Here is a 21,551-nt window from a genome sequence, read left to right on the forward strand (position 1 = left end):
ATGACAAGTAGAGAAACTCTGCAGAGGGCAAAACCTGAAGACCTGGACCCTGTGTTCATGAGGAAGTAACTGGATGCCCCTGAATGACCTTTGATCATGAAGCAAGCTAGAACATTCCATGAAGACCAGAACATTGATCATGAGCATCAGCTGGCAACACTAAAGAAGTATATGATGTAAAATATTTTAATACCTGGGTGGCAGAGCATCTGCAGTTCAGAAATTACAATTGATGAGTTTCCTAAGGTAACAGCTGATGAAAACGGAGTTCGGAAAAAAACGTATACGGTGGATCAAAGAGCTCCATAATGTCTCTGTGCTCCTGTAAAAATGTCACCGAGGGGGGCTTCCCTGGTGGCGCAGTGGTTGGGAGTCCGCCTGCCGATGCAGGGGACACGGGTTCGTGCCCTGGTCCGGGAGGATCCCACATGCCACAGAGCAGCTGGGCCCGTGAGCCATGGCCGCTGAGCCTGTGTGTCTGGAGCCTGTGCTCCACAACGGGAGAGGCCACAACAGTGAGAGGCCTGCGTACCGCAAAAAAAAATAAAAATAAATAAATAAAAAATAATAATAATTAATTAATTTCAAAAAATAAAAGTGCTATTTAAAAAAAAAGAATGAAATAAAGCCATTTGCAGCAACATGGATGGAACTAGAGATTATCATACTAAGTGAAGTAAGAGAAATACCATGTGATATCACTTATATGTGGAGTCTGAAAAATGATACAAATGAACTTATTTACAAAATAGAAACAAACTCATGGACATAGAAAACAAAATTATGGTTACCAAAGGGGAAAAGGGAGGGAGGGATAAATTAGGAATTGGGGATTAAGATACACGCTGCTGTATATAAAATAGATAAACAACAAGGACCTACTGTATACCACAAGGAACTATATTCAATATCTTGTAATAACCTATAATGGAAAAGAATCACTTTGCTGTACACCTGAAACTAACACAACACTGTAAATCAATTATACTTCAATAGAAAACATTTTTTTAATTTAGAAAAGAAATTGTGGCATCTCTACATACAGCTTGTAACAACAGAATTTCACACTCCGTGAAGAGCAAGGATAAACCACCCACCGCCTTAAAAAAATCAAAAAACAAAAACTGCATACTGGTCGCAGGCATCAGGAACCCAGGACATTTTCCTCAGAAATAAAAAGCGCCTGGGGAAGAAATTGAGACACAGATGTAGAGAACAAACATCTGGACACCAAGGGGGGAAAGTGGCATGGGTGCGTAGTGGTGGTGGTGTGATGAATTGGGAGATTGGGATTGACACATATACACTAATATGTATAAAATGGATAACTAATAAGAACCTGCTGTATAAAAAAATAAAATAAAATTCAAAAAGATAAATAACTCTCCAAAAAATAAAAAAATAAGAAGCACCTAATATTTATAAGCTATTTTTATTCCCCTGACTCCATTTAAGTAATTCACTGCTATTTTTTTAACTTGACATTTAAATGGTGATGTTATTTATAGCTTTTATCCCATTTCGTGTGCATATTCATACATTTTATTGGAGAAATGGTAATGTGCTTGCTTAAGTGTGCTGCTCCAGACATGGCAGGCGGTGTTATGGAACGCACAGTACACAGTATATGCACCGAATTACTAGAATCTGCAAAACTTTGCATTTTAAACAACATCTGGTCCCAAGGGTTTTGAACAAGGTTTGAAAACCAGTATATCTAGAATCTGACTCTGTCTCGACATCTCCACTTTTTCTAACCTAGTGCAAACAACTGTTCTCTCCCCGCTGGACTAGCCCCGTCACCTTCTCCCTGGTTCCCTGCCTCAGCCCTTGTTCACTGTCTGTGCCCCCATGTGGCCGCCAGAGGGCGCCAGTGCCCATTTACAGCATCTCAGTGCCTGCTCAGATACTCCATGGCTCTGGGCTCACCCAGTGTCAAAGCTAAGCCCTCACCTTGGACCACAAGGCCCGGCACGATCTGCCCCTATTACCCCTCTGTCCTCATCAGCACCTCTCTCCCTCTTGCTCGGTTACTCGGTTACGGCCACACTGGCTTTCTAGCTGCTCCTCCAACACGCCAGAGTCTTCTGCCTCGGAACCTCTGCAAACACTGTTCCCTTTGCCTCTAATGCTCTTCCACCAGACATCCCCAAGGCTTGCTCCTTTACCTCTTCCGGGTATCTGCACAAGCATCACCTCTCCAGAAGCCTCCCCAGACCAAGCCATTGACAATTGCACTTCTTCTCCAAGTATCCCAAATCCCCTCACCGTGCTGTTTTTATTTATTTAGCACTTAGAACATATAAAGTAATTTATAGTAAATTATTTATTACCTGCCTCTTCCCACTAGAATGTGAGATTCATGAGAGAAGGATTTTGTTTCTCATCCTGTTCACGTTTGGGTCCTGAGCACCTAAACAGCTCTCTGTGATAGAACTTTCCTGAATGATGGAAATGTTCTATATTTTCACTGTTCAACAGGGTAGCCACTGGCCACTTATGTCTCCTGAACACTTGAAATTTAGCGAGTGAGAGTGAATTTTTTATTTTATTTCATTTAAATTTAAATAGCCCCATGTGACTACTGGCTACCTTATTAGACAGTGAAGAGGGTATTTAATAAGTATATATTGAATGAATGATTGATAAATGAATGAATGAATGAAGTGCTTGCTCTAAGGCACTACTTTCAAGCTTTATGGGCATTCATCTACTTTGACTCTTCACATCAGCCCTAGGTGGTAGACACCACTATTAGCTCCATTTTGCAGATGAGAAAATGGAGGCAGAGAGATTTCATAACTGACCCAAAGTCACACAGCTTAGAAGTGGCAGAGACAAAATTCAGTCCCAACACTCTTAATAAATCTCGCTGTCTCTGCTCTAGGGTGTGGCCTTAAAAGTCTTCTCTCCCAGATGTTTCCCCAAGAGTGGGGACAGGGGACCCTTCCTGTGGTGGTCAAAGGGTTACAGTGGACCTGAGGAGGCCAGATGGACTGCCTACCTTGGTTCCTGGCTGTGGGGAAGGGGGGCGGTGACCCTCAGGGCTGGAAGCCCGGGAGACCCTTGGAGATCCAAGACCTGGAGGAGTAGAATGGGACTGGTGAGGACCAGGAATGCCGAGCAAGTCCCTCCCCACTCCAGACGCTCACCTGAGCGAGGGCTGGCAAGCTCTCTGTCGCCCCCTGGGGGCCGACCCCAGTCAGCCTCAGGGGACCGGGGTAGGCTCAGTTCCAAGGACTCAGGCAGGCTCTGGAGAGGTCAGGAAAGGGGAATAATAATTATCATTACCACTGTTATTACCATTTTCAAGCACTTAACAGTTGAGACACTGCATAAATAGGATTAAGATTGAAAACCAGGAGCCAGATATGGTTTCCAAACCTCAGCTCTGCCATTTTTTTTGCTGTGTGACCTTGGGAAGTTACTTTACCACTCTGTGCCATATTTCACCTTTTGATATGAGGATTTTAACCTACAGCTTTTTTTTTTTTTTTGGCTGCGTCACATCTTAGTTACAGCACACAGGATCTTCTTTGAGGCATGCGGGATCTTTCCTTGTGGCACGTGGGCTCTTCATTGCAGCGTGCAGGCTACTCTCTAGCTGTGGTGCACAGGCTCCAGGGCATGTGGGCTCTGTAGTTGTGGCGCGAGGGCTTAGCTGCACCGTGGCACGCGGGATCTTAGTTCCCTGACCAGGGATCAAACCTGCGTCCACTGCATTGTAAGGCGGATTCTTTACCACTGGACCACCAGGGGAGTCCCTGATATGAGGATTGAATCGATACATGTAAGGTACTTAGAACAGTGCCTGGCACATTATACGTGTGAGGTTTTATAATGATTATGCATCTGGCACGGTGCTAAGTACTTTACCAGCATTATCTCATTGAATCCCCTCGGTAAGTCCACGAGACAGCTATTATTATCCCATTTTGACATATGGGGAAACTGAGGCTCAGAGAATGAGGTCAATGACTGATGTCACAAAGATAGCAAAGCTGAGATCTAAACCCAGGTCTCCCGGATGCATGATCTGATGATCACCTAAAACCATTGTGGCTCCTGATTCCTGACAGCTTACTCTATATCAGGCACATTCTAGTCACAGTTTCTCCTTCTCACAGTACCCTGCAAGGCAGGGGTTAAGATCAGCGATGTCTGGTAAATGTTTAACAAATGCCCTCTGGGAGAAAAGAGCCCTGGTTTGTAGCATTTGCCAGTTTCCACGGTGTAAATACTCCCACCATGGTCAATTTCAAGCTACCAATATGACATCACTGAATGCGGAGTTGAGAAGAGATGCAGGCAATTGGACCTTGGGAGGTGTTGGGAACTGGGTCCAGCACACCACTAGACAATGATCGTAGTATAACGAATAAGAAAACAAAGGCTTCCAAAGCTTAGGATACATGCCTGAGGTTGGTTAGCTGATCAAGGGAGAGAGAAAGAGGTGAGTAGGTAATGAGTTGGGCCAGGGGCAGATGGAACAGGAAGCTGGGGGTGGAGAAAAAGGTGAGTCTCACCTCCCTCTCTGAGGACTCCTCGCCTTGGAGTGCAGGGGATGGGGAGTCAGGATCAGTGTGGGGGGGTGGTTTCTGCGGGCCCCCCAGACCTGCCAGTGTGTCTTCCACCATCCACAGTTGCTGTTGAGCAGATGCTCTGTCCTGGGGAGAGGAAAGGAATTTGTTACTCAAAGGTGGGAAAAAAACAGTCAGACTTGATTGATATCCAGTTGTGTTAGTCCTCCAGCTTTGTTTTTGCAGGTTGCCTTGTCTACATTTGGCCTTTTGCACTTCCAGATAGAATTTAGAGTCAGCTTGTCAAACTCCACATAAAAGCCTTCTGGATTTGTCTTGGGATCGAATATCCCCACTGGGGAAATCAATTTGGGGAGACCATATCTTTACATTAGTGTCTTTCCTATCCACCAACATGGTACATCTCTCCATTTATATCGGTCTTCAATTTCTCTCAATGACATTTTGTGGCGTTCAGAGTAGATGTCGTGCATATCTTTCATTATATTTCTCCCTAGATATTTAATCTGTTTATGTTAATTGTAAACACTATTGTTTATGAATATTTATTTTCTAATTGTTTGTTATTAGCATACAGGAAGACAACTGATTTTTGCATGTTATCCTTGCATTCAATTACCTTGCTGGATTGGCTTATTCTACCAATCTTTCTGGAGATTATTTTGGATTTTCTACATACACAGTTTTGTCATCTTTAAATAAAAACAGCTTTACGTCTTCCTCTTTGGTCCTTATACCTTTGATTTATGTCTCAGACTCCCTTGTACTGCCTAGGATCCCTGGGACAATGCTGACTAGAACTGGCCGCAGCAGACATTCTTGTCTTATTCCAAATATTGGGGGAAAGTTTTCAACATTTCACTGCCAACAATAATGTTTGCTGTAAGTTTAAGTTTCTTATAGATGCCTTATCAGATTAAGGAAGTTGATTTATATTCCTACTTTGCTGAGAGATTTTATCATGAACGGATATTAAATTTTTTAAATGTTTTTCCTGCATTTATTGAGATGACCATGTGGGGTTTTTTCTTTATTTTATTAAATGTAGTGAACTACATGAACTTATTTTCAAGTGTTAAATTAACCTTGCATTCCTGTAATAAGCCTAATTTGGTTGTGATGTATTGTTCTTTTCATATATTGCTGGTGCTGAGGAATATCTAACACCAGTAGGTGGGGGATTAGCATTGAGAGGTGGATTTTAGGAGGAAGTGGGAGGGGGTTAGTATGAAAAGGGTGGGGCTTAAACCTGTGAGTACGCATTTAATACTAGAAGCCAGAATTTTTAGTTGAAGGTATATGATTTAGAAACTCTATTGCTAGGCTTAGAATGAAGACGTGGGTCTGAGGCCAAGCAATGGGGCTTCAGGAGTGGGGCTTGAACTAAGGGATTGGATTTAGAACTGGAGCCTCCAGAGGATAAATTTAAAAGTGAAAGTCAGGATGCAGAATGCAAGAGATGAACTTGCAGGATGGGACAGGGCTGAGGGGCAGAGTTTTGACCCCAAGGGTAGGGCTTCAAAGTAAGAGGAGAGATTTAGAACGAGACAGGGCAGTAGTTCCGAATCTGAAGATAGGTCTTGAAATTAAGGGCACTGTCTTAATTATTGGGTTTTAAATGAAAGGAAAAGGCAGAGGGGGAGGGGCTAAAGATAACATGGGAGGGGCTTTGATTCTGTGGGAGGGGCTTAAATGCCAAAAGGGTTTCCAAGTGATCTTGGAGTGCAGGGTAGGGCTTGGGGGCTTGGGGCAGGGGTGTACCTGGGGGGACCCGAGGTGCAGCAAGTACTCAAGGGTCTCTCTCAAGGTGCTCAGCTCCTGTTCCAGGCTGTTGTATGTGTCCCAAACCCGCTCTCGCTCCTCAGGTCCCAGAAAGGGGGAGACAGAGAGTTAACATGCCCTCCCACCAGATCTTCCCCAATCTCATCTTTTCCTAGATTAGCAGAAGGAAGGGTGGCCTGGCCCCAGGTGCCCTGGGGGGTATATGGACTGCAAGTCCCAAGGGCCTTTTTGCTCAGACTACCGGAACCCCAGAGTCTGTACCGAACCTGCCATTCCAATGAACTGCTACTGTAGACAAATAACAGCTTTCCCTGAATCTTCTGGATTACCTCTGCACTCCTCTAGGGCGGCAGAGTCTACAGATCTAATGAATTCTTGAAACAGACAAGACCACGAGACCTATACACCCCTGGGCAGCAGAAACTTCCTTGCCAATACAAATAACAAGAGCAGCTAACATTTATTTGGCACTTACTATGTGCCAGGCACTGTTCTTAGCTCTCATTTAATTCTTTTGAGGTAGGCACTATTAATGTCTCCATTTTACAGATAGTAGTAATTACAGCTAACACAAGTATTGCTTACCATATACTAGGTACAAAAGTGTTAAACATTCCTTCATTTACATATATTTATGAAAACTTCACAATAGCCCTATGAAGTAAATATTATTTTTATTATCTCAAGTTTATATGAGAGGCATCTAAGGCCCAGAGGGATTAAGTAAATTCTCTAAGGTCACACAGCAACTATGAGTGGAAACTGAGATTCAAAGCCAGGAAGTCCATATCAAAATCGCCCCCTTGGGACTTCCCTGGTGGCACAGTGGTTAAGAATCCACCTGCCAATGGAGGGGACACGGGTTCGAGCCCTGGTCCGGGAAGATCCCACATGCCGTGGAGCAACTAAGCCCGTGTGCCACAACTACTGAGCCTGCGTGCCACAACTACTGAAGCCCGTGAGCCTACAGCCCGTGTTCTGCAACAAGAGAAGCCACCGCAACGAGAAGCCCGTGCACCACAACGAAGAGTAGCCCCCGCTCGCCACAACTAGAGAAAGCCCTCGCGCAACAATGAAGACCCAATGCAGCCAAAAATAAATAAATAAAAAAGAACTTACTAGACTGGAAACTAAATCTATCTCAAAAAAAACACAAAAACCTCCCCCTTAAATGGCTAAATTAAATACTACTGTTTCCTGGCTGCTTGCCCCTCCCCCTCTAGGAATGTCAAGATCATTGGCTTAAAATTGGGGGGATTCTCAAGAACCACCTTCCCAAGAGCCTCTGGGGGCAAGTTCCCTTTAGTAACAACCTGTAGAATCCTGGGGTCTCCTTGGAGGTATGCCCCTTCCCAGATGCTCACCTGGGTCAGGTGACAAAGAGCGGCCCTCACACTGACTAGTCGGTCCTGCAGGAGGCGCTGGCGCCCCCAAGCCCTCCCAGGAGCTGCAGCCTCCCTGGTTGTTTGGCCCAGCTGCTGTCGAGTCAATTCCAGGGCTGCTTCTAGCTGCTCCTGCAGCGAAAGGGAAGATGGTTAGACTTCTGAAACCACCCCCAGCCTCAGGAAGAGAGAAAAGGTGTCTTCCCATATCCTTGGGTATGCTGGGGATCAGGATGGGCTAAGGGCAGGTCGAGAGGCCAGATGCCCCTCCCCTGTCCCAGAGCCCTGTACCTTCTCCTCCTGCCTCTGATCTATCTCCTCCTGCAGCCTCCTCAGGAGCCGGTCCTGCCCACACAACTTGGTCAACAGAGTCTGGAGAAAGGAGGACAGGAGCTATTTATGGACCAGATCTGGCTCTTCCCCCTGACCCACAATTTAAACATTCTCTCCCCAGCTCTGGGAACTCAGTAAGGGTTCGATCAGGAGAACTTACATCTGTCTCCAAGCTTTGGTGAAAGGTTGAGTCTAGAGGGGGACCCGGCTGAGGAGAAAGAGAAAAGTTGGAGGTCACATGCCCAAACAAGTCCTTATTGTAGCTCAGCACTGAGCTGAGCCTTGTTGCTACTAACAGACATCCCTGTCCTTATTAGCTTTGTTCCAAGCTTTAGCAAACCTCAATAGACCAATTGCCAGACTTTTGGCTTTAGGAAGTGGTCTTTGCTACCAAATAGCTATAGCAAATAAATAATGAATGGAGAAGACTTAGAGAGTTCCTTTATGACTGAGAATAAAATAAGGATGCTCACTACCACTGTTACAGTTTTACACACTATTAGAGATCTTGACCAATGCTATAAGATAAGAAAAAGAATAAAAGTGTAAGGATAGGAAGGGGAATGATAAAAACATCATTATTTATAGATGATGTGCTCATCTACCCTCCAAAGAACAATAGCATAAAAATATTATTAGAATAAATAAGAGAATTCAGCAAGGATGCCAGGTGTAAAATGAAGTTACAAACATTAATAGCATATCTTTACACCATCAATAACTAGAAAATATTTTTTAAAAAAGAAGAATATACCATTCAGATAACTATAAAAACTATCAGTAGGGAATTCCCTGGTGGTCCAGTGGTTAGGACTCGGTGCTCTCACTGCCAGTGGCCTGGGTTCAAACCCTGGTCAGGAAACTAAGATCCCTCAAGCCACACAGCGTGGCCAAAAAAAACCAAAAAACTATCAGGAATTTAGGAATTACCTTAATTACCTTAACTAATAGCACACAAAATCTCTATGGAAAAACTCAAATGACAAACCTAGAAAATTATATGAATGAATGGAGAGATAGTCTATACATATATGCCACCCAGTTTTCAGCAGCCCTAGGAAACTAATATATATCCAGGCACCTTGAAATACCCAGTTTTCTCTAGGCACACTAGTCCAGGAGATGACATTCACCATAGCAAAGAAAGCAAGGGAGGGGACTCTGGCAGATTCGAGGTGCCCCAGGATACGTACCAATAAAACCATGGAAGCCCGGGTCCCAGGAGGCCTCGGAGGGAGCTGGAGATATGTGGAGGAGCCAGAGGGGGCCTGGGAGGAATACTGATATAGAGATGTTTAGAAATTGGCATGTCTTAGTAACAAATATTAGAATGGATGTGTCCGGAATTGCAGTGCCTTAGGAGACTCTTTGAGGTTCAGAACTGGGCCCCCAGAACTTCCTCAAGTATCTGCTCTCCAGCTGTGTGCCACTGTGGGGACACTGAGAATGATAATAAATGGAAAGCCTGGCAAAACTGTCCCAGGGACCAATGGAAGTTGCAGTCTACTCTCACTCTCACATTCGTGGTTAGCTGTGGATTTTCTGGACTACAGTCCCATGATGCTCAGAGGAAATAGTAGGTGACCAACTTGGAAAGATAAACTGGAGACACAAGGCAGATGCAATCCACGCTACCTCTCACAGCATTGTCCTAGAGGAGAGTATTCTGGACTACAATCTCCATAATGCTTAAGGAGTAATGGCCAAAGACCAGCCTGAGGAGAGCCCTGAGAACTCATGGGAGTTAAAGTTCACTCTCCCTTTCACACCTGAACCCAGCTGTGATTATGCTGAACTACAATCCCCATGATACCCGGGGCCAGTGGCCTAGAGAACAGCCTGGAAAGACAGCCCCGTGGCCAAATGGGAGATTTAGTCCCTCTCCCCATCACCTCTGCTCACCGGTGTTCTGGCCTCCTGACTCCAGTGCTGGGGACTCCTGGGGTCCCTTCCTCCCCCAGCCTCGGAGGAGGATCCTCGTCGGGGAGTGGGGGGCCTGGAGAGTGTCTGGCGCTGGGGGCCCCAATCCAGGGGAGGCCGGACATCGATGCGACTCAGGGGGGTATGGGGTCTGGCAGAAGGTGCTGTGTCTCCAGAGGAGGGAGGGGGTCTGCGTGCAGGAGCAGAACGGGGCCGGGGGAGGCTCAGAGGGGAGGGAGGGCGAGAGAAGGGTGTGAACAGGCTGTAGGGAAGAAAGAATAGGCGAACTGCGTCAACTAGAGCCCCCTCATCCCACTACCCATCGAGCCAGCCTCAAAGATGTGTCTCCCTTCAGGGTGTCTCACTGTCCCTCTGGAGTAGAACCCTCCTCTAGTAGCCAGATCCTGAATAATTTCCCTCTTTGTGGTAACCCCTCCTTAAGACTTCTCCCCGACAGGCACTGACCCCACAAGAACCCAGCAAGTCACACACATCAGTGAGAAAGCACTAAGTCACTCCCCTAATCAGTCCCAGCCCCGCCCTTCGGCCACGCCCACAGCATTTCCTCTGAAGCTCAGCCCCATAGAACCTTCTCGTCCTAGGCTCCCTCGTCCAACTCACTCTGGGCTCCTTGTCCTCCGAATTCGGGGTCCAGATTGGAGGTCAGCCATGGGGCTGGGAGTGAGCAGCCGGCCACGACCTCTGGAGAGACGAGCCACCTCCGGTGATTCTGAGCCGCGCCCCTCTTCCCCTCTGCTCACCTCTGGGGGACCACCGGGGCCGCCAGGGCCTTCCCCAGTCTGGGGACGTGCAGATGACCTGGGTTGCCCACTAACGAGTGGACACAGAAAAAGACATCACTCCTTTGAACTTTATAACAGCCCTTATTCCCATTTCACAGATAAGGACACAGGAACCTACAAAGAAAAAAAGGGAGGTAGTGCACTGTAAATTGTTTTCCCCATTTTGCAGATGGGGAAACTGAGGCCCGAGTTGGAAGTGACTTGTGCAGGGCCACAAGGTCCATCCAGGTCGCTGGGCCCAATGCCCTAGACTATGCGTCTCCAGCCTGAAAACTGGGGCAGGCAGACAGAGCCTGGAGCCTTCCTTTTTTTTTTAATCTGACATTTTTTAGGTGGCAGCCTCAGGGGGTGGAGACTTCTGCGGGAGCCAGTTAGAGAGTGAGCAATATTGATGGACAAAACGGTGGGCGGAGCTTACAAGAGAGAGACTCTTTGCTGATTGGAGATGAAGTCCCCTGGACGTGGGGCCTGAAGGGCGGAGTTTCCATAGCTAGAAGAATAGTGATTGGACACTGAAGAGGGCAGGGCCTTAAGGGGGGGGGTTAGCCGGATAATTTGCAGGACCCAGACTGGAGGTAGAGTGTCAGGGGCGTGGCCTGTACTTATACTCACCAATCGTCCCCCTCCGCGCGGGAGGCCCGCCCCAGTGCCCGTAGCCAGCCCCTCAAGTCCTCTAGCGTGTCAGCCGCCAGAACGTAGGTCCTCATGCCCGGGTGCTCCGCCTGCGGGAAGAGAAAGCTGGAGGACCCGGCCGCCGGGCCCTCTAAAGAGAAGGATGCCATGGACCCCGGTCTTTATCTCCAGTAATGGATGCTCCATGCCTGCCCCCATCGCCTAGTGCCTTAGTGCCCATGGGGGTTGGATGGACTCACGGTGAAGGTGAAGCGCCGGCCTCGGGGGGCTCCTGGACCATCTGGCCTGATACTGTAGCTGGGGAGCAGGACGCTTCCCAGGACGCTCTCCTCGCGGCTGTCTGCAAAAGACAGGCTGGGGTCAAGTGTCACACAGGGATCTAGAGGCCAAGAGGCTAGAGGAAAGGGAGGGTGGGAGGGGGGCCCGCCCACCCCCATGCCAGCTGGGGCACTGACCCTTGTAATAGAAGAGGCAATGGCCAGAGAGGACGAACCAGCGGCGTTTCCAGAGCCGGAGCCCGGAGCTGTCCTGGAGAGACAGAGTGGCAGTAGAGGGGGGAGGGAAAAAAGGAGATGGAGACAGTGACACTTGGGGCCAAAGACCCAAAGAAAGGAGAGGCGCAGAGACACATGTTTGGTGCAATAGATTCAGATGGAGAACTGGAAACCAGTGGGCTGCAGTTGAGAGGACATCGATTCTGGACACAGGTGGACCTGAGTTTGACTCTTAGCTCCACCACTTTCAAACTGTGCCCTTAAGCAAGTCATTTCCCCACTAGAAACCTCATTTTTTCCTCACGGGTCAATTGGGGATTGAGAAGTTACAGGAAGATTGGGACAGATACTGTACCACACACGGGCAGCGGCTTTATATAGGAAGACTTGGCCCGATCATTACGGAGTGTGAGACACAGAGAGGCCAGGAAGGTGATGCTGAGCCATACCCTGAATCCTGCATCTCCCCATCGCCTCTTGCAGAACTGCTCCATCTCTAACCTTGTGCCCCTGTTCTCCTCTTGAATCCATTCCCACAGAAGCAGCATGATCTTTTAAAATTATAAATCAGACCATGTGAGTCCCCTGCTCAAAACAGAGCTTCCCGTCCCACTTAGAATAAATCTCAAGTTCCTTACCCTAATTTGCTGGCTTACAGGGAACCTAAAACTCGGGTGCACATGGGAATCACCAGGAGGGCTCGTGAAAACACAGATTCCTGGGTCCCATCCCCAGAGGTCTCCAGTCGGTAGAGCTGAGGTGGGAGCCGACACTGTGCATTTCTAGAAAGTTCCCGGGTGCTGCTGGCCCTGCTGGTCTGGGACCCCACTCAGAGAAACTCGCCCTGTCGCCCTGCCGCCCCTCCTCTCTCTCACCTTGGCCTGCTCCAAACACCAAACTTTGGCCTGCTGCAGGGCCCTTTGCTTTCAGCTTCCCTCTGCCCCCCAGATCTGAATACAATGGGCTTCTTCTTGATTTATAATCCTCAGCTCAAATGTCATCTCCTCAGAGACGCCTTCCCCCACCAACAGTCAAAAGCAGCTCTCATCCCTCAGCCACTTTCCGGCACATTCTCCTGCGTTATTTCTTCACAGTGCTTCATTTCCCACCATCTGAAATCATTTAGTCCACTTGTTTTATACTAATGTATTATCCATCCCTGTCCCACCCCCATTTTGAATGTAGATAGATACTTATTTGTCTTATTTGCATGGTATGTGACCCAGGGCTTGGCACATTGTAAATGTTCAAGAAGTGGTCATTGGACTTCCTTGGTGGCACAGTGGTTAAGAATCCGCCTGCCAATGCAGGGGACACGGGTTCGAGCCCTGGTCCGGGAAGATCCCACATGCCGCAGAGCAACTAAGCCCGTGCGCCACAACTACTGAGCCTGCGAGCCACAACTACTGAAGCCCGTGTGCCTAGAGCCCGTGCTCCACAACAAGAGAAGCCACTGCAGTGAGAAGCCCGCGCACCGCAACGAAGAGTAGCCCCCGCTCGCCGCAACTAGAGAAAGCCCGCGCGCAGCAACGAAGACCCAATGCAGCCCCAAATAAAATAAAGCAGAAATAAATTTATGAAAAAAAAAGTGGTCATTGAATGAATGAATGAATGAATGAAAGAAACGACAGAATAAGGGAGGAAGCAATGATCAAAAAAATATATTTGGAGAAGACTTGGAAGGAAACAGTGGACAGCCAGGGGCACAGCCTCTAACATCACTTGGAGTGTCCTTTCCCTTCTTGCGCTCACTCTACCTGCTTATGAAGCCAGCCTCGGATGTGCACGGGGAGGTTAGGGTCCCTTCTGAGCGCATTGCCCCTCTTCCCGAAGGCATGCACCTTGCTTACCGCCCGGGTGGACTTCTGAAGAGACAAGGAGGACAGAAGTGAACATGGCCCTGGGATGGACTTGGGGAGGCGGCGCAGTGGGACTCAGGCAACCCGAGGCCCTCCTCGGCTGCCTTTAGAAACTGGGTCAAGGAGGGAGCTGAGGGAGTTCCCTGGTTGCCTAATGGTTAGGACTCGGCGCTTTCACTGCTGTGGTCTGGGTTCAATCCCTGGTCGGGGAACTGAGATTAAAAAATAAATAAATAAAGAGGGAGCTGAGTTTGGGGATGAGAATTGCATGTGCATAGTGCAGAGTTGACAGACACTTTACATGCGTGGAGGGAGGTGTCTGGAGGCAAGGAAGAGGCTACTGGCCACTGTGGAGGGAATTTGGGAATCAAGGATCCACTGCCAAGGAGAGGATGCTCTTGGCCACCAGAGCCAGAGATGTAGTAGAGCCTCTGGGACCCGAGATGGCAATACTGCCTAGGAGGTCCCCACAATCAGGGAGGACCTCTGTGCTGAGTCCCTAGTGATGGGTCAGCTGGAATCAAAGGATACCTCAGTGCCAAGGAAAGACATTCCTTAGCGATCACGTCCAGGGTGGTGGTGGGAGCTCCAAATCCCTTCATCCCAGTAGATGGGCCTCCCTCTCCTGTCCACAGGCACCCATATGGCCAGATTCCCACAGGATGCCCCTCCTTGGTGATGATGCTGATCCAGGTCAGGTTCAAATCTACAGAATCTGAACTTGGGAAGCTAGAACTGAGTGAGGGGAATGCCTGGAGGACAAGGAAATGAATGTCATGACTGAACTTTGGGCTGGGGTGATGATTTGGGATGCAAGAATCTCAGGCCACATGGGGCATATTTATTGTTGGAGAAGGGTCTTTCCTTTATCAGATTTCAGAACTGGGTAGATGGGATGGCAAGAGACAGGACACGGATTTCTCAGTCCTAATAAGAGTAGCCACTGAGTTCCTGGCTGGGGAGAGGGGAGGTCACGGCTGGGGAGTGGCCTTATCTTAGCAACCAGAGTTAAGCAGGGTTGTTACTCTGGCTTCGAATTAGGAAAATACAAGGGGTGGGGACAGCTGGGAGTGCCTCTGAATTCCTAGCTGTGGCGGGTGGGAAATTTCGGACCTTGCTAGGCTCGGCACACCCCATTGCTAAAGATCCTTGCTTTTGACTATCAGAGTCCCTCGGGTGGCACCGAAACCAGGGTTCGGAAACAGGAGGATGGGGCAGCCCAGAGCACCCCCTCCCCTCACCAGCCCCACCAAGAAGCTCGAACCTTGGTGCTCAGGCTGCTGAGCGAGGAAATGGTAGAGGCGCTGCTGGCCAGGCTGAGGCTGCTCCGAGGTCTGCCTTCCTCCATCAAGGGCTTGGGGAGAGAAAAAAAAGGGGCTGTGTGTGCCTCTCTGCAGATGACCCGGCTGGGGACAGAGACAGGGTCAGGGGCTTGCAGGTCGGAGGAGGCTGAGGAGAAAGAGCCTGTTGTTTGGGGCCTGGGGGAACTGGGGGAGGCCCTGGCCCGGGACCGCATACCAATAGTGATGCCAAGAGAGGTGGGCGGCACTGGCAGCTGCGGGGAGGGGGCAGCTGTCTGCAGCCAGAGACAGAGAATAGGAGCCCCTTTATTCTTGCCCCCCCCCCGCACACTGGCCAGGAATTTGACCCTCTCTGTGCTCAAGAGCCCCCATTCCCTGTCTCTTTCCAGCTGCCCCCCAGCTACCTGTCTCCTGCCCTCCCACGTGCACCCCCAGAACATCCCCACTGAGACCCGGGCACCAGGAAAGTGCACCCAGGCAGCTCCTCCCTCCCAGCCCAGCCAGGGAACTTACCAGCTCTGGGGTCCCAAGGACAGAGAGCACAAGAGGGCAGCGTGGAAGCTGGGACACCCAGGCACAGTCCCCCTCCTCCTCTGCCCCTTAGGGGATGCCTCTCCCAGCCCTCAGTTCTCACCTGCTCTTCCACACCCTTTTGTCTCTTTGTCTCTGATAGTGAGTCTTCCTCTCACGCTCTACCTTCCTCTTATACTGTCTCTCTCTCCAGTCTCACCTTCTGTCTCTCTCTAATCTCTGTCTCTTCCAGTCTCTCTTTTATGCATTCCTCCTTGGCAGCATCCCCACCCCCATATCACTTTCTCTCCAATCTTTCTGGTTCTGTCCAAATCTTTTTCTGGGACTCATGGAGTCCCTTCTTTAACTCTCCATCCCGTTCTCTCTCTCTCTCTCCCCTCCCTCCTCCTCCCTCTCTCCCCCTCTCGCTCTCTCTCTCTCTCTCTCTCTCTCTCTCTCTCTCTCGCTCTCCCTCTAGCTCTCGCTCTCCCTCTCGCTCTCTCCCTCTCTGTTCCCCCTTGTCTCTCTCTCTCCCGTACACTCAATCTCTTTCTCTTTCTCCGTGGCCCTCCACGTCTACTGTTTCCTTCTCGCTCAGATTTCCCTTCTGACTTTCTCTCTTCCCCGCTCTCCCAGTTTCTCTTTCCTCTCTGTGGGTCCTTCCCTCCGTCTGCCAGCCGCCCACGCGGCTGCCTCCCCTCCCAATCCCAGCTGACCCCGCCCCTCTTGGCCTCCCCACCACAGCCTGACCTCTGGCTCAGCTGACCCCATGCTGAGGGGCCACACACAACCCCCTCCCGGATTCCTAGGTCCCTGTTGGACTGGAGCCTGGGGAACCAGGGTCCCATAAAGGCTGAAGCTGGGATTCCTAAATGTTTGGAGAGTAGGAGCTGGGCCTGGACTCCAGGGCCTCTGTGGGCTGGTGGTAGTCAGGGGCCTAAGTCATGGGCACCACGCCCCTCCCCCGAAAGGAGATGGCTAGGATCTTGGAAGGGGTCGGGGCTGAGACTCCAGGGTACCTGGGAAGGTGTGAGCTAGGAGTCAGGACGCCGGAGCTGGGAATAGAGCTGGGGGTCTGGAAGTGTGGCTTTAAGTGGATGGACCTCCAGTGAGGAGGGAGTGGCCCCCGATCCCTGGGTGCTGGCGAAAGAATGGTCAAATGGCCAGTGTCAATCTCCACCTCAGATTCAGATGAAAATTCTCTTCTAGACTGAGGTTGACCCCCTCAGGAGGGAGACATGGGTTCTGGGTGTATTTTGAGGGAAAACATTACAGACCAGGTCAGGGGTGGGTGGTGCGGCGGGACTGGGATTGTGTCCCTGGGCCTGGAATTTGTGGCAGAAGACCCCACTCTCCCATGAGGTTCCGTTGGTGTTCCCCAGCCAGAATTTCACTTTGTGTAAGCAGAGGTTTTGTACAAATTTGAAGCAGGTGAAACCTAAGAGTGGAACCTTGTGCCTGAGACAGGGAAGGGGTCCGAGTTTTTGGTTTAGTATCCCCTCACCACATATTTGTTGAGCACCTACTATGTGCCAGGCAGTGAGCAATGCAAGGTGCCCGACTTCAGGGGGCTTACACATTTTGTCTCTTTTGCAATGAATCTAGACACTGCTGTGACCACCTTGAGCAAGTGATTTCATTCCCAAGCCTCAGTTTTCCCATCTGTGAAATGGAAACAATAATACTCTCCCACACCGGGTAGGAAGCCGACCGGATGGGAAAGTGGGACACTCTAGACTGGGGCCTGCTGGTTAAATAGCCGGGGAGGCATCTGCCTGGAACAGGGGTTACGCGAGCTCCCTCACTGCTTAAGCAGTTCACGCGTTTGAGTAACAGCTCTCTTGCTTGGGGCGTGGCCACGCTTGGAAACGCCGCCGCCGCCGCCGTGACGTCAAAAAGCCCGGAATCTCCGCGAGAAGTCCAACCTTGTTTTCCGCTCAGATCCTCACGTTTACGTTTCGAAACCCCGCCTCCTCTCTTGGCGTTAGCACGTCCGGCAGCGTTGGCCTATAAAAGCCCTGCGGGTAGCGTCAGCGCACACCATTTTAGTTTCCCACTTGTTTGTGTTTTAGCGTCTCCCGGCACGATCCCGCGCCCCTTTGTCGCGACAGCACTTTCAGCAGCCGGTGACAACTTGAGATCCCGAGCCCAACGCCGGAGGGCGAGATGAACGCGCTGGCCTCCCGAACCGTCCGAACCTGTGATCGCTTGTGGCAGCCCCAGCCGGCGCTCCTGCCCCCAGGGTGACGCACGGTCCCGAGCCAGTGAGTTGGGGTATCGGAACACCTAGGTCCCCAGGGGTTTGGGGGCTGGGATCAGACTGCTGGTCAGTCATGAGGAGGGAGCTCGGACTTCTGGGTTCCGAAACAGGAGGGTTCGGGGCCCGGACTCCTGGGTCCTAAGGAGGGCCTGTGAACCTGAACTCTTGTGTATGGAGGAGTGGGACGGACCCCAGGGCTCGGACTTAGGAAGCAGAAGGAATTGGGAACTTGGAGTCCTGAGCCAGACGGAGGAGGGGTCTGGGAGCCAGGCTCTTGGGTCCCCAGTGAAGGAACCACCTGGGGATCGGAATATTTGAGTCTCCGAGGGAGGAGGGTGATGGGGGTCTGATTTGTCGATCCACAGGAGGGTGCGAGAAGCAGGAACCAGGACTTTGTCCCCAAGAGAAGCAAGTAGAGGACCTGTGTTCTCTCTTCTTGGGACTAGGACTTACGGGTGAGAGCGGATGGGGCCAGAGGCTTGTTGAGCTAAGGACAGAGAGAATGGGGACCCAGACTCTTGGGTACTGAGAGAAGAGGTGGCGAAACAAGGGACAGAGATGGGAGTGGCTGGGATCAGAAAGGAATGCGGGGCAGGGACTCTCCTGTTGCTATCTGTGTTACTATTTCCGTTGCTATGACTCAGGGTCATCCTCTGATACTACCCCCTAGGCTTCTAAACTTGATTCCTCTTTTTTCTCCCTTTTTCCCAGTCCAGACAGATGGCCCCAGGCCAAGTGCCCCATCAGCCTGCCCCCTGGAGGGATACCCACCCCTTCTATCTCGTGTCCCCGCTGGTGGGCCTTCTCAGCTGGGCCTGGAGACACCTGAGAGGCCCAGGATCTCCAGAGCCCTGGTTGGTGGAAGCAGTAACCGGAACAGATCAGGGAGAAGCTGTCCCGGAGGGAGAAGCTAAGGCTTCTCTGGCCACTCACCATGCCCCCAAGGGCAGGCAGCCTCAAGAGGAGACTGGAGACAGTGGGGCAGCTGAGGAGGATGGAGAAGCATCCCGGGGGGCCTGCCCTGACCTGGAAACCAAGTGTTCTCTTCTTGAAGCCTGGGGACTTTCAGATGATGATGACGAAGAGTATGGCAGGGAAGAAGCAACCAGTATCCCTAGAGAGCAGGGAAGTGAATTTATGGATGGCCAGCCTGCTCCCCTGTCCCCCAGCCTTCTGATAACATCCCTGCAAGACCTTCCTGGGGAGGAGGAATCTAAGGACGAAGAGGTTACTGAAGATAAAGAAGTGATCACGTTCTCTTTTCCTCCATCACACTGGGAGCGTTGTCCCGGGGTGGAGGAAGAGGAAGAGGAGGAGGAGGAGGAGGAGGAAGAAGCTGTAAATAAAGAAGCTCCTAGAACATCTGCGTCTCCCTTAGCTCTGGGATCCAAGCCCAGAGCTTGGGTGTGCTGCCCCGTGGATGGAGCCACAGAGGAAGAAAGAACAGAGAATAAAGCAGCCATGGAGACCTCCATTTGCCCCTCATCTGCAGGCTCCCACCTCAGGGCCTGGGAATGTTGTTCAGGAGGGGAGCCTGAGGAGGAGAAGCCCAAAAAAGCTGAGAAAGGAGAAGCTGACCCAGAGCCACACTCCCCAGTTCCAGCCCAGAGGCCCCCGCTCAGGACCTGGCAGCATCAATCCAGTGAGATCACAGAGGAAGAAGAGGAGGAGGAGGACAGTGATTCAGGAGAAGCTGAGGCTTCCTCTTCCATCCCACCCACAAGTGCCTTCCTGAGGGCCTGGGTGTACCGGCCAGGAGAGGACACAGAGGAGGAAACTGAGTGTGAGGGTGAGAATGAGGATGAAGATGATGAATCAGAAGCAGCTGACTTGGAACCAAGTCCCTCCCTTCAGGCCCAGAGTGCCCTCTTCAGGGACCGGATATATCAGCCTGGAGAGGAAACAGAGGGAGGGAAAGCTGCCACAGAATGGGGAGAGGCTGAGCCCTGCCCCTTGCGAGTGGCCATCTATTTACCTGGAGAGAAGGCCCCACCTCCTTGGGCACCTCCTCCGCTGCCCCTCCGTCTGCAAGCGCGCCTCAAGTCTGCAAAAACCCCCACCAGGCATCGGGACCCTGAGCCTCCCCTAAAGACCAGAAAGGTGGGTGCTGAGGGCTCAGATTCTTGAGGTTAGCGAGGAGAGGGCTGGGAGCTGGAACTCCTGGGCCTGGGGGCCAAAGGGCTGGAGGCCCCGATTCCTGGGTCCCCCATGTTGCAGAGGGTTGCATGTGAGCTCCGCTGGGACAGCTGTTTTCACTGTAATGCAATCCTTTGCAAGAGGCTGCGCCTTTGTGGGATGAAGGAGCAGCTGCGCTGACGTCAACCCCAGGGAACTACCTCCATCTTCTGTGAGTCAGATGGAGGATCCGCTGGTGGGTGAATGACTAACCAGATAACAAGCGTTGCTGTGCCACTAATTTTTGTTTGGTTCTCTCTCTCTGTCTCCCTCCCTCTTCCCACACCCCCCAACCTGTGGCCATTTGTATCTTGTGTCTGTATCTCTCTGTCTCCCCATGTCTGTGACGGTCCATCTCCAGGTGCGCTTCTCTGAGAAGGTCTCCGTCCATCTCCTGGCTGTCTGGGCGGCACCCGCCCAGGCCGCCCGCAGAGGCCCCTGGGAGCAGTTTGCCCGGGATTGCAGCCGCTTTGCCCGACGCATCGCCCGAGCCCAAGAGGAGCTGGGTCCCTACCTCACCCCTGCTGCCCGGGCCAGGGCCTGGGCACGCCTCGGGAACCCTCCCACTTCTCTGGCCACCATACCTGCCCCTACCCCGACCTTACCCGTGTCCCCATGCAGACCACACCTTTGAGCCACATTCTGGCCTCTCCATCTCCTCCCTGTGTGTCTCCTTGCCTGGACCTCAGTGGGAGGCATGGCTAAGATGAAGTAGTTTTCGTGTTATTAACTATTTATTTTTAAGTGTTGGTTTATATAAGGAATAAAGCTTTTCATAGTGAGCAGCGTCTCCGTGTGTGTCTGAACTGACACCATCCACTATTCCTGGGTCCCCAAAACAGTTGCGGGGGAACAGCATAAAGGCGAGCCTCTCAATAGAGGATAAACTACATTTCCCATCATCCCTTGAATTTGCCTCTTCCCATCCCGAGGCTTCTTTTGAACTAAAGACTGGTGGGTTTTGTCGTTTTTCTTTGGCTTCCACCTAAATTTGATTAAACCCCAGACAGTTATCTCCCCAAGGCAGCTGGGAACTGGACTCACCAAAAAAGGGTTAAGCTCCAGTTTTCTGTGTGTCCCTGGAATACAAAGACTCATCCTCCTACTGGCAGATGCGGTGAGTTCCTCAAGGCTTTCACATTTATGAGTGGGCCTGATTTCACATTTATAAATCATGTGTCCACAGACTCAGTTTCCTTATCTGTAAAATGCGTCTAACAATTGCACATACCTTATGAGTTTGTAAGGCCCCAAAGGAAGTCATAATTAAAACAATGTTTGTCAAATAACATAAGTGTTGGCTAGTATTTATTCTCACTCTAATGGATGTCTTCCAATTACCCATCCTACTGTACCTCACCAGCTTAGAACTCTTCACAGCAGTTCAAACAAAAGTGGCCCGGGGGGCTTCCCTGGTGACTCAGTGGTTAAAGATCCACCTGCCAATGCAGGGCACACGGGTTCGGGTTCGAGCCCTGGTCTGGGAAGATCCCACATGCTGCGGAGCAATTAAGCCCATGCGCCACAACTACTGAGCCTGCACTCCAGAGCCTGCATG

At 50.6% G+C, this 21,551-nt stretch overlaps 2 protein-coding genes across 15 annotated transcripts in view; one reads left to right on the forward strand and one right to left on the reverse strand.

Moving 5' to 3' along the window:
• The window catches only part of PLEKHA4 (pleckstrin homology domain containing A4), a 30,876-nt gene that overhangs the window by 8,018 nt on the left and 1,307 nt on the right, over nt 1-21,551 (reverse strand). For 2 of the 12 annotated variants that reach the window (XM_082608311.1, XM_082608313.1), the window contains exons 2-16: nt 15,012-15,101; nt 13,646-13,753; nt 11,850-11,922; nt 11,634-11,734; nt 11,374-11,483; nt 10,580-10,789; nt 9,941-10,220; nt 9,232-9,318; nt 8,199-8,246; nt 7,997-8,077; nt 7,688-7,837; nt 6,303-6,401; nt 4,527-4,667; nt 3,153-3,252; nt 3,005-3,081 (exon numbers count right to left, since the gene is read on the reverse strand). In XM_082608311.1, coding sequence (XP_082464437.1) covers nt 3,005-3,081; nt 3,153-3,252; nt 4,527-4,667; nt 6,303-6,401; nt 7,688-7,837; nt 7,997-8,077; nt 8,199-8,246; nt 9,232-9,318; nt 9,941-10,220; nt 10,580-10,789; nt 11,374-11,483; nt 11,634-11,734; nt 11,850-11,922; nt 13,646-13,753; nt 15,012-15,101 — 1,755 coding nt within the window. Of the gene's footprint in view, nt 1-3,004; nt 3,082-3,152; nt 3,253-4,526; nt 4,668-6,302; nt 6,402-7,687; nt 7,838-7,996; nt 8,078-8,198; nt 8,247-9,231; nt 9,319-9,940; nt 10,221-10,579; nt 10,790-11,373; nt 11,484-11,633; nt 11,735-11,849; nt 11,923-13,645; nt 13,754-14,278; nt 14,482-15,011; nt 15,102-15,561; nt 16,239-21,551 lie in introns of those variants that run through there. The other 10 variants (XM_082608316.1, XM_082608317.1, XM_082608315.1 and 7 more) reach the window with 10 other exon arrangements.
• PPP1R15A (protein phosphatase 1 regulatory subunit 15A) lies at nt 17,586-20,775 on the forward strand. Of its 3 annotated transcripts, XM_082608325.1 has the most exons (4): nt 17,586-17,822; nt 18,530-19,918; nt 20,096-20,165; nt 20,355-20,423. In XM_082608325.1, exons 2-3 carry the CDS (start codon nt 18,539-18,541, stop codon nt 20,132-20,134), a joined length of 1,419 nt encoding a protein of 472 aa, XP_082464451.1. In that variant the 5' UTR covers nt 17,586-17,822; nt 18,530-18,538; the 3' UTR covers nt 20,135-20,165; nt 20,355-20,423. The 3 variants fall into 3 exon arrangements, with proteins under 3 accessions (XP_082464451.1, XP_082464449.1, XP_082464450.1); XM_082608323.1 differs by lacking the exon at nt 20,096-20,165 and having other exon boundaries at nt 20,355-20,775; XM_082608324.1 differs by lacking the exon at nt 20,355-20,423 and having other exon boundaries at nt 20,096-20,322.

Source organism: Mesoplodon mirus (assembly GCF_964341445.2).
Source record: "Mesoplodon mirus genome assembly, chromosome: 19".
Classification (NCBI taxonomy): Eukaryota; Metazoa; Chordata; class Mammalia; order Artiodactyla; family Ziphiidae; genus Mesoplodon; species Mesoplodon mirus.

Bases quoted from the DNA above. Each gene is read 5' to 3' on its own strand.
- PPP1R15A (XM_082608323.1), top strand. From the start codon at position 18,539: ATGGCCCCAGGCCAAGTGCCCCATCAGCCTGCCCCCTGGAGGGATACC. The intron at 19,919-20,354 runs GTGGGTGCTGAG...GTCCATCTCCAG, and splicing joins CTCCCCTAAAGACCAGAAAG to GTGCGCTTCTCTGAGAAGGT.